At 32.3% G+C, this 19,681-nt stretch overlaps 1 protein-coding gene across 2 annotated transcripts in view; it reads right to left on the minus strand.

Annotated features, from left to right (window-relative positions):
- LOC143064719 (receptor-type tyrosine-protein phosphatase epsilon-like) overlaps positions 1 to 19,681 on the minus strand; it is a 147,337-nt gene that overhangs the window by 80,429 nt on the left and 47,227 nt on the right. For both annotated transcript variants that reach the window (XM_076237766.1, XM_076237775.1), the window contains one exon: positions 10,878 to 10,995. In XM_076237766.1, the coding sequence (XP_076093881.1) occupies positions 10,878 to 10,995 (118 nt within the window). The remainder of the gene's footprint in view (positions 1 to 10,877; positions 10,996 to 19,681) is intronic.

Raw genomic sequence — 19,681 nt, forward strand, 5'->3', positions numbered from 1 at the left:
GAAATGTCTCGCCTTCTATACTAATCACTGATATTATGTTGATAGTCCTTAGTATAAAGCTAAGCTTTATAACAACTGTCACATAAACTTAACATTAACCAAGATAACTAAACATAGACCAATGAACCTTGAAAATGAGGTCAAGGTCAGATGAACCATGCCAGGCAGACATGTACAGCTAACAATGCTTCTATACAACATATATAGTTGACTTATTACTTATATAGTTTAAGAAAAATAGACCAAAACACAAAAACTTAACACTGTGCAATGAACCGTGAAAATGAGGTCACGATCAAATAAAACCTGTGCGACTGACATAAAGATCATAAAATATTTCCATACACCAAATATAGTTGACCTATGGCATATAGTATTAGATAAAAACTTTGACCACTGAACCATGAAAATGAGGTCAAGGTCACATGACATCTGCCCGCTAGACATGTACACCTTACAATAGTTCCATACAACAAATATAGTAGACCTATTGCATATAGTATGAGAAAAACAGACCAAAACACAAAAATTTAACTTTGACCACTGAACCATGAAAATGTGGTCAAGGTCACATGACATCTGCCCTCTAGACATGTACACCTTACAATCGTTCCATACAACAAATATAGTAGACCTATTGCATATAGTATGAGAAAAACAGACCAAAACACAAAAATTTAACTATGACCACTGAACCATGAAAATGAGGTCAAGGTCACATGACATCTGCCCGCTAGACATGTACACCTTACAATTGTTCCATACAACAAATATAGTAGACCTATTGCATATAGTATGAGAAAAACAGACCAAAACACAAAAATTTAACTTTGACCAGTGAACCATGAAAATGAGGTCAAGGTCACATGACATCTGCCCGCTAGACATGTACACCTTACAATCGTTCCATACAACAAATATAGTAGACCTATTGCATATAGTATGAGAAAAACAGACCAAAACACAAAAATTTAACTATAACCACTGAACCATGAAAATGAGGTCAAGGTCAGATGACACCTGCCAGTTGGACATGTACACCTTACAGTCCTTCCATACACTGAATATACTAGCCCTATTGCTTATAGTATCTGAGATATGGACTTGACCACCAAAACTTAACCTTGTTCACTGATCCATGAAATGAGGTCAAGGTCAAGTGAAAACTGTCTGACAGACATGAGAACCTTGCAAGGTACGCACATATCAAATATAGTTATCCTATTACTTATAATAAGAGAGAATTCAACATTACAAAAAATTTGAACTTTTTTTTCAAGTGGTCACTGAACCATGAAAATGAGATCAAGGACATTGGACATGTGACTGACGGAAACTTCGTAACATGAGGCATCTATGTACAAAGTATGAAGCATCCAGGTCTTCCACCTTCTAAAATATAAAGCTTTTAAGAAGTTAGCTAACGCCGCCGCCGTAGCCGCCGCCGGATCACTATCCCTATGTCGAGCTTTCTGCAACAAAAGTTGCAGGCTCGACAAAAACCAGCATATAAATAAAGTATCCATATTTTCAAATATAAAAAAGAAGATATGGTATGATTGCCAATGAGACAACTATCCACAAAAGACCAAAATGACACAGACATGAACAACTATAGGTCACCGTACGGCCTTTAACAATACCGCATAGTCAGCTATAAAGGGCCCCGATAAGACAATGTAAAACAATTCAAACCAGAAAACTAACGGCCTTATTTATGTAAACAAATGAACGAAAAACAAAAATGTAACACATAAACAAACGACAACCACTGAATTACAGGCTCTGTGTTTTAGAAGATTCTTAATCAAACCTACATACAAACAGCTGATTAATGAATTCTCTTCAAACTGTTCACAAAGGCTTGTTATTAGTGACTATAAAGAATGTTACAAAATTTTATGGAGGAGATGATTTGTTTACAGAAATGAAGCAGAAACCAACATTGACCTTTAACAAGTGGCTTAGATCTTAGATCAAAGATAGATATCAAATTATCTTTAAACTTTGTTGACTTCACCATATAATACTTTATTGTTTCTTTATTCCATTTATCCCACTGTTCTTCCTTTAATCCTTGACAACCATCAACATATCATACATATAACAAGGCCGTAGCACAGAAAAATGTTTAAGCAGAGTGAAGCAAAGTAAAGGGAGGTTCGGGTGCCTGAAACATTGTGAAAAGGAAGAAGCTTATTTCAGCATTACTATGGGAGAGGTCAATGTATTTATAATAAAAAAAAAACACCAAAAAAATATAACAGAAATGAGTTTTTTTTTATTAGCTAGCCTAGTAGGTAAAAAAATAAGTTTCAATATTAAAGTTAATCTCTGTTGGTCAACCAAAACTTTTCGATTCTTCAGTGACCTGTACTAACGAAAAGCTTCAACCCACGTTCTTTGTTAATTTTATCATTCCTCTGCACATGGAGCATGGCAAGCTAGCCCACAAAGTCTGTCACCACCCATTGTAGCCCCTTACCAAGTTTTCAAACGAAAAGGTACAGAGAAGACTAGACCAACATTGTTACTTAACCTGATTTTTGACGTGCTAATGTCACAAGTGATCACAAGTTATCTGTAAACATTCCGCTGGAAGACATGTCAACCTACATGGACACATTATTCTACCAATTTTCAAGTCTTTGGTTTGACTTACCGGGGCACTAGAATCAATGGAACACGCTAGCATACAATCAGACAATGCTGATCATAATCAGAAAAAGAAACATGAAAAAAATACTTTCAAACAATACCAAACTATATTTCATACTTTTATTAAAGATAAATAAAAATCATGAATTGCATTAAACACTTCCATAGAAAAGGCGCTTCATGATTTTGTTTAAATTAATTATAAATAATTATTATATTTTTGGTCAATGAATTATTTTATCAATTAACATTTGTTGTTCAGTGAGTTGATAGTGTAAACATTGGTAACTATAGCGTTATATATCGATTCAAAAATAAACCGAGGAAAGTAATAAGCCAGCATACTTATAGGGGGTATTTATACTCATGAGTTACCTTTTTCATCTTTTTTTCTCTTATAAGAACCCGTCTTCAACCAGTTTTGTAAAGACATTAAGATTTGTTTGCCGGTTGATAATTTGAAACTCGAAACTCGCATATTGGTAATGTAAAATACATAATTGAAAAAAAATATGACACTTCTAAAGTTTGATTGTCGTTTCAAAAGTGAGGCATTTGCCTCATTTGCCTCCATTACGCTACGGTTCCACCTTCATTCAAATTATACCAAATTAAAGAAGTAAATACATCAACTAACTTAAAAATACATTTATAGAAGAACAATTGTAAAGTGATGAGGAGAGAGGAGTAGATAATGTTCTTTAACTAAATAATTCAAAATTTGGTGACTATGTCGAACGCATCTATCCCATCGAGCTAGAGATAAAGGATATTACAGATACAGTTAAGTCCGCCTCATATCTTGACTTACATCTAGAAATTGACAATGAGGGTCGGTTGAAAACAAAACTTTACGACAAAAGAGATGATTTCAGCTTTCCAATTGTGAACTTTCCATTTCTAAGTAGCAACATTCCAGCAGCACCTGCATATGGTGTATATATCTCCTAATTGATACGATATTCCCATGCTTGCATTTCCTATCATGATTTTCTTGATAAAGGGTTGCTGCTCACAAGGAAGCTATTAAACCAAGAGTTCCAAATGGTGAAGTTGAAATCATCCCTTCGTAAATTTTATGGATGCCATCACGAGTTGGTTGACCGTTATGGAATAACCGTTTCACAAATGATATCGGATATGTTCCTTACATCGTAACTACAATCCCCTTCCCTTTCATGAATGTGACCTACCGAATTAGACTATTTACGGGATTTGTTATCACATAAGCAACACGACGGGTGCCACATGTGGAGCAGGATCTGCTTACCCTCCTGGAGCACCTGAGATCACCCCTAGTTTTTTGGTGGGGTTCGTGTTGTTTATTCTTTAGTTTTCTATGTTGTGTCATGTGTGCTGTTGTTTGTTTGTCTTTTTCAGTTTTAGCCATGGTGTTGTCAGTTTGTTTAAGATTTATGAGTTTGACTGTCCTTTTGGTATCTTTCGTCCCTCTTTTTTTTAACTGTGAGGGGCTATTGGACCAAGCATGACTGAATCTGAACTCAATTTGTCCTGAACAACAAATTGGGAACGTTTTGAGAAATATGGAAAAAAAATTCCTTAGGCAAATGCAATGAAACAGTGGCATAACCAGTACATTGATGCTATGAAGCTAGTGTGATTTCGTCAATTTTGTTTATTTTGGAACTTATAAGATATCTCTATAAATGTTAGATCCTTATATTGGATATGAGATATTTATACATTATTGATAATAAGTCTCACATTTTATGAAAAAAAGAGGTATCTTTCAGATTTGAATAAGCCTATTTAGTTGCCCCTGTATGAACTTTCCTCTGAAGGTCAGGACAAAAATATCATATTAAAATAACAGCAAAGTACGACCAAGAGGATATAATGACAAATAAACAGGAAATACTTTTGTCTAATGGTCTCTAGTTATTGTTGTAATTTGAATGTATAAATCAATAGACAGATAGTCATACAAAGAATATTACTATGGCTCTTGTGGCGCACACAACAGGGGACAATTAAATGTTGTTCAATGTTTGTTGAATTCTGTAAAATAGTTTATGTTGCATATCTAGACACTCATATATGTATTAAACAATATTTTTTGAGTTTGAAGACTCTGGCTCTGACTCAAGAACTATAAGACTATGAGGCCCACCTATTCTCATTTGCTGAGCAGTCATCCTATTTTATATATCTCCAAATTAATATAATAATTTTGAGGTTGTACTTCTTATCATGATTTCCTTGATAGAGAGTTTTTGCTTACAAGGTAGGTATTAAACCAAGATTTCCAAATGGTGAAGTTGAAATCATCCTTTTGTAAATTTTACTAAACATTCATTCACAAGCTAGTTGACTGATATGGAATATCCATTTCACAGATATTATCTGATATGTTCCTTATGTAGTAACTACAATCCTGTTTCCTTTTTGGGATACGATTGCTTTCAAGCAATCTGTAGACTTTTACCATTGACTCAGGGCCATCGCCTCACGTCAACCGTTTTAATCTAAACATTAAGGAACATCTCAGATTCTTATGATTGTCTTGCTTTAAAAGGTAAAAACAAATAAAGGGATTGAATTTAAACAACTGTCCTATAATGTTCTCATAATCTTCATGTTTCCATATTTCCCTCGACTTATATGCTTGTTTTTAACAACACGGAAAAACAGAATTAAGCAGTATTTATATTTAGAGTTTTTATAAATTTAGAAACATGTCAGAGGGAATTTCTCAGATTTGATAAAATGCGAGAGTTCTCTGAATTCCAATAAATCTATTTCTGTCATATAAGGAATGAATTGGAGTTTTTCTTATGTCACCGTTATGAAACTGATATTTGATATTGTACTTCCAATGGAGAACCATCGAGGATTAGTTATTTCTAAAGTTGAGTATTTTTATTCAGATCTTGTAAATTATATTTCATTTTGTTACATGTGCAGTTGAATATGGCTCTTCACAGTTAGTTCGGCTTTATTGGATAGGCGGCAGATTTTCATTATGGAGGTAAAAATGGTGTGAAAAATACAGGAAAACATCATTAAAACGGAGCAGTTGCTTGGAAACATGCATAGGATTTAGGCGAGTGACATTCAGACCTAAAAAATATTTTTAATGCACCTATCTAACACACAGCAATATTATATATCATTCGAAAGGAAAAAATGTGAAGATTCCATTTTTCCCGGTCGTAAAAGTGAAATATGGTGCAATTTTTTTTAAATTGGGGTCAAAGGTCATTCATAAAAAAATGAAAGAATAACACTTTTGTAGTATTATTGTCTTATTTGAAGCAGCTAGTAATATAGCTAATTCAAATTTTACTTTACACGATACTTATGATAACGTCTCTCTGATGCTTAGTTGCCTATCGTTCATGGTTTGGCGATAATTGACGTCATTTTGACGTTTTCACTCTGCTATAGGTAAAACAGTACTTTCTACAAAAACGAAAAATAATAACAAATATTTGACCTTAAATGTGTTAATATTTACTATATTTGATGGTGTGCAATGCGAAATAAAAAAAAATATGATGAAATATTTGCAAGTTGGACGAGTAAAAGGGAGAGAAAACAACGCAATAAAGAGAGTAAAAAGTAGACGTCTTTGTCACATCAACAGTGACAATAGTCTCCTGTTTGTTAACAGCCTACAAACCATGTCAAGATCGGAAATTACTATCTTACATGTTTAATACAACCACAAGCAAAGTTAAAGAGGATATATGAACCACATTTTAAGTCTGTCCGTCCATCAGTCCCCACTTGTTTACGGCCCATGTCGAATTAAATCAGGTAACTTATACATGTATACAGTTCATCCAAAAACCAATGATTTCAAATATAAAATGCATTGCCTTGAACTATAGAACTGATGTTAAACACACTTAGTTCAGAGATGTATTATGGGATGGCACGTGGTTCTTCATAAATTAAATCAGTTCATTTTGACATTGGCACTGGCATTTGAGCCGTTAAGTTTTCAGACATTGTTTGATTCGTCCTTATCTGGTGTGTGTCCGGTCCATATCTTTTGAACCGTTGAACCTGGGTTTTCCAAACTAAGTATGCATACACATCATATAATAGGGGATGGTCATCAACTAAAATCAGGTCACTATGATATGGATCCAATCGTAATGGAATCCTGTCCGCGACATATATAGCTGCAAAACTAAGGTTTACCAAACTTCAGATACAGAAGTCGGTTTCACAAAAAAACTTAAGACAAGATTAATCGTAAGTAAACTGAACTATTCATGACTTATAAGTCGAAAGATTTGTTATGAAACTGACCCCAGATGCAAAATTAGAATGTAGTAATTTATTAACTAAAGTTAGGTCCCACGATGACCTTTGTTTTGACATTTGGGATTGTATACTTTAGAAACACTTTAATTTCTTAACGTGTTTTTTTTATTAGGACTGCATTTATTTTCACTCACGTTTGTGCAGTCAAAAGGTTTGCAGTTAAAAATGCAAGCATTAATGTCTTACCAGTATTCAAAACTTAGATATATATAGATATTTATCAACTAATATGAATTTGCGGGATAAAGTTCGGCTTAACCTATATATAGTTTTTTTTTTGTCATTCTGGAGGAGTTTCTGTGAATAATCTGTTTCTTTAAAAGAAACGAAATAAATCTAATTTATAACAAATAATGCAATTTTCTGTGTGATTTTTAACAATATAAGACAGTCGAAATTTATATTTTAAAACTGCGCCTGTGAAGCTTTTGCTTAACTAGAACGATTCCTGATACTTCGCTGTAACTGACATAATTCTGTGTAACAGATGCCTACAATGATTTTAGTACATGTACAATTTCCCTAATGCATATATTTTTCCTTCACAAGAACAATTTATCAAATCCTGAAGAAAATAAGACGTATTAAACCACCTTTGTCTTCCGTATTCATACTTAGGTAAATCTACTGCCGTATTTGTTTGTTATGACGCCAGGCCATAAAAAAGAATAAGTTTGTTTGCCCAAACCCTACCTACCCAGAAAAAAGCTGCCTACTCAAATTCTTTTATTGTCCTGATTTGAAGAAGTTTTTTTTTTAATCAGATAGGCATGAAGACTAATAAACACCTGATACTTTGATTTTTTTTTTTTTGAAAAAAAAAAGAAAATGCCTACCTACCTACCCACTGTCTCAACCTTTGGGTAGGGTTTGGGCAAACCAAAATATTTTTAATTGTGGCCCCATGTCTTTGTTTGCCAGCTTTCAGAACATGTATTTGAATGATGATGCACTTGGTGGTAGGCGTGACACGATGGCAATATTTTTGGTTGGAAGTTTGATATTATGTAGCTTGCTCAAATCGTCTTGCTTAGACTTAAACATACTTATTTTTGGTTTCGGACACTTTAGAGTTTTCTTGCAGCACCGATCTACGTGTCAATATGAATTTTGTTTAATTTGTGATAAACCCGCCATATATTGATGATTTCGATAGCGTTAAAAGAGTTTTCTTTGGAACAAAGATAGATGATGAGCTGTAGAACCTGTAAGAGCATGAACTGCTGGTAAAGGTACATATATTTAATAAAAGAACTATACATGCACAATAAACATGGTCCATTGCCAACCATAATTCCCACTGGTTATAGAACTCGTAAACAGCACACAGTTGTTCAATGTCTAGAATACAACGAAGTGTCAGGTCATCGTTGATCCTCTGACATTACTCCTCTTAAATTGTTAATCCGTACTTAGAATAAGAAGCCTGATATTATATTATAAGCCCGGTACCTTTGATAAGTATGATTAAAAGGACACTATGATCTCTGTATACAAGAGACTAAATGCTTTGAGGTAAACAACTAAAGCTTATCGCATGGCTTAAAACAAGAAGCAATAGCCAACACTGTATAATAAGCTACAAAGGTTCTTAAACAATTTTAATTAGAAACCCAAAAGCTTGATTCATGTTCAAAACTACAAACAAAAGCAAAAATCATAAAAAGCAACTAACGACAACCATAATGAATAATAAATCAATTTGAAAGATATTAGGCATATGATCGATTGTTTACGTTAGACACGCGTTTCGCCAACATAAGACTCCTTGGTGACGCTCGAACCAAGTAAAACTTAAAAAAAAGAATATTTAAAAACACGTAATACTATTCAAAAAACGGCTTAGGTAATATATAGCCCCTGAGGTAGAACATTTATTGTATTTCAAATATCTATGCGAAGAATTCAAAATTGTCAACTGAATGAATAGATATCCCCATATATTAAAGTATTTATAGTATGTCAACATACAGGCTCTTGGGGTGGCCCTAGCACATACGCTATGCTTCCTCTAAAATATTGATCAAATTTGCACTATCAATAAGTCTACCGTATGCGATGGTTAAAACGGTAGGAAATTTAAAAGGTGGACATATCTCATGTTCAAGTTCATGGGGAAAATATCAGATTTGACACATTTTTGTGTACTTTTAGTTGCAAAACTAAAATGTGCATTGATCCAATTGAGAAAGAAGTGTTTTTCAATAGTTATTCATAATCTCTGCTTTTTGTAAGTGCAAATTGACTAAGAACAATAAGATATTGGTTTTCTACCAAGAAAAAACGTTGACATCTCAGCTTCTATGGTCCTTTTAATTTTTTTTATATACTGTGCATAATATTGTACCAAAAACAATGCCTTTATGGTTATTCATACTCTTTTTCGAAGCGTTTAGGTCCGTTAACTTGAGGGAAATTAACAGAGAAAGCGATTTCGGAAATTTGATTGAAAAGGGGGAGTGTGTAAAAATGTATAAAATCCAGAATAATACAGTGATAACAATATGTATTAAACAAGTAATGAACTTTTGAATAATACGAACATCATATATTTGGGTTTCAAGCCGAAAATATCTAAGAAATGAAAAAAAAATATGAAAATTGGCACCATTTTTATTAAAACATCCAAAATTGTTACAAAAAGCTTCTTTTTTTCGCAAAAATTACTTCTTTTATTTTTGAAAAATATTTTTTTATACACTGACATGTTAAACGTACATAATTTTTGCATTGTGACAACAGAAAATAAATCTACATGTTATTTTTTCACACTTCAATACTGTTGGTCATTTTTCAATTTGTAATTATTTCTCGATTTTAATTCACTTTTTACAAAAATTGCACTGTATGAATTTTTTACGACCGACCAAAAAAGGAAGTTCAGATATTATACTATAACATATAAAAAAATCAGCTGTGTGTTAGGTGGGTGCATTAAAGTCACTAACTAAGCGTCTTTTATGAAAATGTCACTCGCCTAATTTCCCATACTTTCATACTTTTCCACCTCTTCCCAAAATGATTTATATTGATTATTGCACTTAAATTTGTTATTTTTTAACAAGTGTCTGTTTGCGATGCGCCGACATATAGTCATCAATATACTGATGGATCGTCGTATGGTGTAGATGTAGATGTAGAAAAAGACTTCCCCTATCCAATATGGCCGAACTAACTGTGAAGAGCCCTATTATTTTTGAAAATAATACTAATACATGTATCAATGAAAACAATGGCAATCGTATCCCTCAGAGAAATCGTGCTCTTTGATTATAAATGTGACCTACTGAATTACACTATTTACAGGGTTTTTTTAATTACATGAGTAATATAACAGGTGCCACATGTGGAGCAGGATCTGCTTACCCTTCTGGAGCACCTGAGATCACCTCCAGTTTTTGGCGGGGTTTGTGTTGTTTATTCTTTAGTTTTCTATGTTGTGTCATGTGTACTATTGTTTATCTGTTTGTCTTTTTCTTTTTTAGCTATGATGTTGTCAGTTTATTTTTGATCTATGTGTTTAAATGTCCCTATGGTATCCCCCCTTTTTTGCATTCAATTTACACTTTGTGTAATCCAGCCAAAAAGGGATGTAATTTTTATCAAATCACATTTTTTAATATTAAGCACTCACTTTATATAAAGACTGTGATCATAATTTATCATTCTGCACTGACTACATCTTTCTTTAATTGCAAAAATATTAGAACATCTAGCTGCTGGCTTATTACTTGGCTAATCAATCAATTTGATGAATTGAATTTTAGTTGTAACTTATGAGAACCTAACATTCTCAACATTGTGAGGAAAAAATGAGATGATAACAGTAACTACTAGTAACCTACCTAAAATATGTACACGTAGCCAATCCTAATGCTACCTACCTAAAATATTTACACGTAGCCAATCCTAATGCTACCTACCTAAAATATTTACACGTGGCCAGTCCTAATGCTACCAATGTTATACAGGCACACACCAAACTCCAGATAACGATTTCTCTCGAGTTGTCATCCAGGAGTGGACGGGGTAAAACTTGTACTGTAAAAATATAACATTAACATTATAAAAAGGGAATATACCAAAATTCTGTATATGATATATTAGTTATTTATATCTTTAAACAAAACAAAAAAACTTTGAAACAATTTTTGCATTCCAACACTGATGTATATCCTGAAAAGTCATTAAGCCCCCATTTCATAAAATAATAGGTTATTGATGCACTACAAAAATCATTTTGTACTATCATAAGCAGAAATTTGACACTTCTCAAGATATCAATGCATGATAAAATGCATTTTGTAATAATCCTAGAAGCACTTTGACACTTATGAACTTAAACATGTGAAAGCATTGCATGGTTTCAGAGCTTCCTGCAACAAGTCTAATACTACATCTACTGGTAATTAATTTTCTCATAACTTTTCTGTTTGTTTTGTTCACACATCGTTGTCAACATAATGGAATGTTATGTGACTTTCATACAAGTGAGAGGTTTAGTTAGCTATAAAGTCAGAATAAATCCACAATTTTCTACATAGAAAAATGCCTGTACCAAGTCAGGAATATGACAGTTGTTTTTTACTTTTGTATTATGTGCTTTTCATTTTGCCATTAGATAACAGACTTTCTATTTTCATTTTGCCATTAGATAACAGACTTTCTATTTTCATTTTGCCATTAGATAACAGACTTTCTCTTTTGCCATTAGATAACAGACTTTCTCTTTTGTCATTAGATAACAGACTTTCTCTTTTGCCATTAGATAACAGATTTTCAATTTCTATTTTGCCATTAGATAACAGACTTTCTCTTTTGCCATTAGATAACAGACTTTCTCTTTTGCCATTCGATAACAGACTTTCTCTTTTGTCATTAGATAACAGACTTTCTCTTTTGCCATTAGATAACAGATTTTCTATTTCTATTTTGCCATTAGATAACAGACTTTCTATTTTGCCATTAGATAACAGACTTTCTCTTTTGCCATTAGATAACAGATTTTCTATTTCTATTTTGCCATTAGATAACAGACTTTCTATTTTGCCATTAGATAACAGACTTTCTCTTTTGCCATTAGATAACAGACTTTCTCTTTTGCCATTAGATAACAGATTTTCTATTTCTATTTTGCCATTAGATAACAGACTTTCTCTTTTGCCATTAGATAACAGACTTTCTATTTTGCCATTAGATAACAGACTTTCTCTTTTCATTTTTCCTTAGAGTTTGGTATTTTTGTTACTTTACATGTTTACATTGTGTATTTAAAGGGTATTCATTTCTTCGGTTTTCAACTTTTCCTAATGTGTTGTAATCCCTCTGGCCTTTCCAATGCTATATGCATTATACAAACCTCTGTTTTTCTCTGACTTTTCTAAAAAAAATTATCACAATTTCACTTATGGAAAAATATTTTTAAATACTATGCACTTTTCAAACAATACAGCATTTATGATATTTCAAGACCTATACAATGCCAAATGATAATATTTTCCTAACTGCCAAATATAATAATATACCAAAAACAATCATCTATCTATTTCTTCAGTATTGTTTAGGTTTTATATGTTATCCATTAAAAACACATCATTTAATTTTGTGTATCTTAATTTTTTTAGAAGCAGTTATTATCCTTGAACTAAGAAATAACTGATATACCAAGAATATTTGAATTATCTCCCTTGAAGACGTTTGCCATTTTTCACAAATTGATCAGCAAAACATATTTCGAAGTATATAGTAAAAAGAAATGTTAAGTGTATGTATTGTGATACCTGTTTCATAATAAATACGGCTTCTCAAGATTACTATTGATATATTTCAGTAATAACAGGGCAAACACAGATAAATTTATCTGAGTGACTGTAGTTTTTTCCAATTTCTAGTTTTACAGATGTCTCAATTTCAAAAGGTTTCAAAGTAACAAAAACAAAGCTGCTGCCAATCTGTCATTACATACATCACATCTTATTCTATTAACTATTCTACACAAAGCTGTTACTTTGTCATTAAACACTCTAATAGTATGTTTGTTTAATTTATATACTTCATTTTAAATTGATAAATCATTCAGGGGTGATAACTCTGCTTATGTAATATCAACAAACACTTAATTTAATGTTTATTATCACACACATTAGCCCAACAGATAACATCTGCAACAAATAAAATATCATAGATTTCACATAAATGCATTGAAGTTTAGTCAATTTTATGTACTAAAGAATCAATAAATATCATTTTGATCAACTTTCAGTCGCTGTAATCTTATACATGTATTTTCAATTCTGGCATTTTTGTGACAATTAGTAAAACTTGTCAAATTTTGAGTGTTTTCAGTGCTTTAATACTTGATTGATAAATATTACAGAATGACATAAAGTTACAATGTAGTGAAGAATATCTGAGATTATGTCTGTTGTCTGATAGTCATATTTTTGACTTCTGGAAAACATGTAGACCCACAGCAAAAAGAAAGTCCCATAAATGGCTTTAAGAAGTGAGAGAAACCTAAGATAGTAGCATAATGTGAACTCCTAGTAACAACAGTTATGAGAGTTCCAGAAAGGACTTTTTGTTTTGTACATAAATCAGGCTGTTGAATATTGTACATTTTGATATGTCTGTACCTTTTTATATCTTGCTATATGATACTGGTTTTGTTCATTGTTGAATGCCATGGTGACCTATAGTTGATAGCATCTACATCACTCAAGTCTCTTGTTAATAATTGTCTCATTGGCAATAATATCACACATCTTATTTTTATTTCAGTTCTATAAAGCATATGATGAAAAATAAGAAATGTGGTTTTTGAACTTTGGTGGATAGTTTCACTTGGTCTTTTATATTATTCTGAACATTTGTGGACAATCAAAATTAAGTGTTGCAATAAGATTAGTGACAACACATTTTGTCTGACCTTTAGAAGTAATATATTTAATTATTTGAAAATATTTTTTTTTCCACCCTTTATCTTATTATTGTTTGTTTAAAATATGTAATTGATGCAACTTGTCGCCTTCCTAATAATTGTTGTCAAAGTAACATCTTAAAATGAGTAAGACTGACACCTATTTCAAGGATTTAAGTCTGTTTTATCCCCCTCTATTTTATAAAGCACTGGCAGATGATACTTATACTCAAAATTATTTAACATTTGAACTTTAATATTTTTCAATTTGGCATAGATACATAAAGACTGACTGATTTATTGTTGCTTGCTCAATGTCCAGTGACAATTATTTCATGTCCAGTGACAATTATTTCATGCATTATTCAGAATGTGAACAAATTACTAATCAATCCAATAGGTAAACTCTAACAAGGTTGGCAGAGCTGGATGAAGGGATACTTGTTACAGAAGAAGTTTTGCTTAAGTACAGATCATCTAGTGATCCCTTTAGATAGATGTTGCATTTAGGGTTCTTTAACATGAAAAGAGTGTGGCACTATCCCTAAATGAGACCCATTTACAACATAATGTGGCAAGGAATTTAAAAATTCCTCACAGAAAAGGGTTTGACTGTAGTCAGAAAAAATCCAGTGATGATCCTATTTTTATACCCCAGTCAACCCTTAAGAGATCGAAGGGTTGTGTTTTGTGAACTTATTTCATAGAGGGTAGATAGAAAAAGTGTCATCCCAAAAAATAAAACATTCTTTCCTTGATCCTGAAAATTTAAGCATTTATTCCAGAGTTTAAAATACTGTAGGTGTAAATCCTGAATTCATATGAAATAAAGGCACAAACAAGAACACATGCACAAATAAATGCCAAATCCTGAAGCCCTGAAAAAGGTCCTTCCATCCCTCATTATATAAACATCATTTAAATAGCAACAACCAACCATGCTAGGGCTGTAAAGCCAGTCAAGGTCGTTAAACACTTCCATCATCATCAATAGCACCAAAGGTATATATTGTAAACATTTAACCAGCAGTAAAGGTTATTGTAGGTAGAATCACCAGATATATATGAAGAGACAGACTGATAAATAACATATCAATATAACAGGTTTTTGTTTATAGTCTCACCATATAATAAAGAAAGATGTCCCAGACTTTTAATTCTTGTTTGTCTCTCAAATATCTGTCTATGCAGCTCTTTTCCATTTCCCTGACAAAATTTACTTAGATTGTTACTTTGTCATTTATATACCATGGAGTTTTCCCTGACACAATGTACATAGATTGTTAACTTTGTCATTTATATACCATGGAGTTTTCCCTGACACAATGTACACAGATTCTAACATTGACATTTATATACCATGGACATGTTCACTTTACAATGTTTACAATTAATAACCTAAGATTCTATTAAATCACTCTTCAGACTCTGACTACTTCCCTCCTCCTGGCTGCAAATTGTGATTTGTGACCACAGAATTTTAAAAGACATATAACAATTGTATTAGTGACTGATCACCATTATATAAAGCCATTATTTCCTGGATTGTCAATAGCCGATGTACTTCATCGCTTCATCATTTACATTCTCTGACCATATGAGACAAGTTTTATTACGATTCTGTTTTTGTCCCTTTACTAATGACTAAAATATGACAAGACACATTATCTTTACAACCGTTGACAAATGAATTCTCATCTATGGTAAATTCTGGACTAATAAATTTAAATGTCAGCATTCATTACTGAAAAACTTTTTTTTAAACTAGAAAGGTTATCATTGACATGAATCGAGGCTAAAAGATGAATAATAATACCATTAAGTGTTCACTATGACCTTTCACCAACTGGAATAGACAGAATTCAAACAACAAGAGTCAGAACAAAAATAAAACAGCAAAAAGCTTTTCAAGAAACTACTTAAGCACAGTAATATGTACAAATAAGTACAATAATTTCTGAATTTACAGTATTATTTGTCATAACTGAAACTTATGACCAAAATAAGTCAAAGTTTTTGGCAACACAGCCATACCAATTAATAAATCAAAGCTCACATACTCCCCACTACTATTAACTTATGATCTTCAAAGCTCACATACTCCCCACTACTATTAACTTATGATCTTCAAAGCTCACATACTCCCCACTACTATTAACTTATGATCTTCAAAGCTCACATACTCCCCACTACTATTAACTTATGATCTTCAAAGCTCACATACTCCCCACTACTATTAACTTATGATCTTCAAAGCTCACATACTCCCCACTACTATTAACTTATGATGTGGTGGCCAGTTTTTATTGGTGGAGGAAGTTGGAGTGCCTTGAGAAAACCACCAACCTTTGATATCTGTTCAAAGTTAGGTTGTGTTTTAGTAACTTTGACTTAAGACATAGTTATATCAAAATCTCTTCCTCTCATAAGATGTGACCATATACCAAAGCAATCTCATGTGTAGTATTTGATTAAGATCACAAAACCACTTTTATGCACAAGATTCTATCTAACACTTGTCTGTCACCTTTGAGATTTTGACCTCAAAATAAATAGGAATCTTCCTTTGAGTATATGTGACAATGTATCCCAGTAAAATTGTTATATCATATGCAGTACTTGATTAAGCATCTGGAAAATAAGCATCTGGAAACTGCTTTTTGTACAAATTTCATTCTATTTTAATAAACCTTTGACCTCAAAATCAAGATTTCCCCTCATTATTTGTGACCATATATGGAATATAATTGCAATCCAATAAAACTATATCAGATAGCATCTTGAAACAAAATTGTCTGATGACAAGGTCAAACAACTATATACCCAAGCTACTTGACACACATCACCATGTTTGTATAAGGCATCTTGTGACAAAATTTGTTTTGGATAAAACTGTTTCTTCAAATTTAAAATTGTACCATTAAAAAAATCAAATAGTGCTTTTCTTGTGTGTTTGTATGTCTGTCTTTGTAATTTTTTTAGGTTTCATAAATATCAAGTTTTATATTTAAGAACTTTGACACTAAGAATGAAGATAATCAATAAAGTTCACTTTTTGTCATAATACAAGAATCTAATCCTGCAAAATTTGGTAACAAGGTGACATATCAGTATCCCACATTTCCTTGGAAGAGCTGTTGTTGAGATTATTTATTGTGCAGAACACTTTGTATTCTCTCAAGACACATGTTAACAATCAGACTGGACAATGGTCAATGGCCTTTTGTCATCAATTATTAGTGGCATTGGTGACCTTTTGAGATTTCATCCGTGAAACAAGTTACAGTACATGTACTGTAGCATTTTAAATTCCAATAACTATTGGCTCAATATAATTTTAAACCAGGATACAGTGTATATTCTGGAAATAGTGATTCATTACTACAATTTATTGTCTGGTTTATAAGCACTGTAACAAATATTATACTCATTAAATATCAACAATTATACTGCATTAAGAAAGGATGACATAAGATTATCTTATCAATAAATAATGATATTTATATAGAAAGCATGTACTTTTAGAGGTTAACAAGAATGGAATCATAATAGATTAAATCTGACAAACTCCACAATCACATAGTAAATACATGAAAATGACAGAAATTTTATATTGTAAAATAACTAGAAGTTTGCAAGAATCAGTAGATTAAATCAAGAATATAGTTCTGACAAACTCAACCAACATATAGTAATACATGGTCAATCAGAGATATAATCTTGGAATCAGGAAATGACAGAAATTTTATATTGTACAAATAATAATCAGCTTGAGTGATATTTGCACTGTTATGTTAAAGCAGTTGTTATATACTCCAGAGAATATTCTATTATAAAATTGATAAAAGATAAGATAAAATTGAGAATGAAAATGGGGAATGTGTCAAAGAGACAACAACCTGATCAAAGAGTAAACACACAGCCGAAGGGCACCAATGTGTCTGCAGACAGCAGTAATTGGGTGTTTTTAGTAAGTAAGTGCCATTACTCCTGTCAAATCAATCATGCCCTTTATTTTGTCATAAGAAACACTATCATCAAAATTCCCTTAGGTACAGACATAATCATGGAAATTTAACACTGACCAATGCACTACTAAAATGAGGTCAAGGTCAGATAAGCCCTGCCAAACAGACATGTACACCTCACAATCATTCCACTTAACAAATGCAGTGGCCTTATTTCTTGCAGTATTTAAGAAAGAGACCACATCACAATAAACTTAACACTGTCCAATGAATTATGAAAAAAGGTCAAGGTTAGATGAAACCTCCCACACAGACATGTGCATCTTACAATTATACCACACACTAAATACAGTTAATATATTGCTTATAGTATCTTAGAATCAAATCAAACTACAAAAACTAACATTGACCAATGAACCCTATTCAGAGTATGAGATCAAGGTCAGATGAAACCTGTTAGTTGGACATAAACAGCTATCAAACCATTCCATAACTCAAATATAGTTGGCCTATTGCTTATCATCTAAGACACAGACTTGACCACGAAAACTTGATACCGAAATGAGGTTGAGGTTAGGTGAACCCTGTCAGACAGACATGTGAACCTTGATGACCTGTTATGCATGGATTCTGTGACACATTATCTAAAAAAGGCATGACCTTTTTGAACTTGTTAATGTATGGATATTGAGAAAGTCACCAAATCCTTAAATGCATGACCTTGATAATGAAAACATTAATATGTCTTTGTATATTTCTTGTCATCCAAGACATTTAACTTACTAAATTTAATGATTTTTTTACCGTTTTAAATCTGAAATGTTATCCTTTTTTTATTTCAATTGAAAATCTGTGATTACTTTAAAACAAATATCACTGATTTCATTACACTTGCATATTCAACTGACAAAAGATATAAATCAGCACTTAAAAACCTAAATCTTTTGTTATCAAAATTAGTCCAGAGAGCCTGGATTCATAAGAAACTAATCAGAAAAGATATAATTTGACATATGCAAATGCAACATTTATTTCTGAAATTGCTTCCAAGGCTATTAAAAAATCACCTATAATCTTATACTTTTCTTTAATTATCAGTTGTATGAGCTATGGAATTGAAATTGTGACAAATATTATATTGTGAACGATCTCATCATTTTCCTGTTTCTTTAATGACTCTGTACTTTGATTATAATGACAGATCATCAACAAATAGGTTAATCAGCCTAACAGCCTTCTCTTATAATAAAATATGATTCCGTCTTTCAATGCAATGTCCCTATGGACAGAGGCTGTCTCTGACTGAGTTAACAAACAATGGTTACTGCAAGTGTTAAAGCCCACATGCTCTTTAGAATGCAAGGCTAAAGTGATTCATGCAAACAAATAAAAGGAGATGTGGGCTCTTTCAATGATACAGCAATTCAAAAATATCAAAAAACAAATAATGTTAAAGGTCAAGGAATATAAGACTTCAACCAATGACAACCTTTTTTACAACTATGTCAAACTCAAATTGTTTTGATTCTAAGAATTGGTCATGTCAGCTAGATGTGAGGAATGTAGTACATGACCTCTAAATGTGGATTTTTTATAAAAATAACCTCTACACAAAGTAGTAGTATAAGTATACTCTAATTTAGGAAGTAGTATACAACCTCTAAATGGGGAAGCAGAATTAATATTAATACAATTTTTAAGTGATGGAAGATATCAACCTTGAATGGGGAGATTAAAGGTAACCTCTAATTAAGGAAAATCAGTGGCGGATTTAGGGGGGGGGGGGGGGGGGGGGGCAGGGGGCCCAGGCCCCCCTTTTTGGGAAAAAAATGGTTGCTTA

Source organism: Mytilus galloprovincialis, chromosome 1 (assembly GCF_965363235.1).
Source record: "Mytilus galloprovincialis chromosome 1, xbMytGall1.hap1.1, whole genome shotgun sequence".
Taxonomy (NCBI): Eukaryota; Metazoa; Mollusca; class Bivalvia; order Mytilida; family Mytilidae; genus Mytilus; species Mytilus galloprovincialis.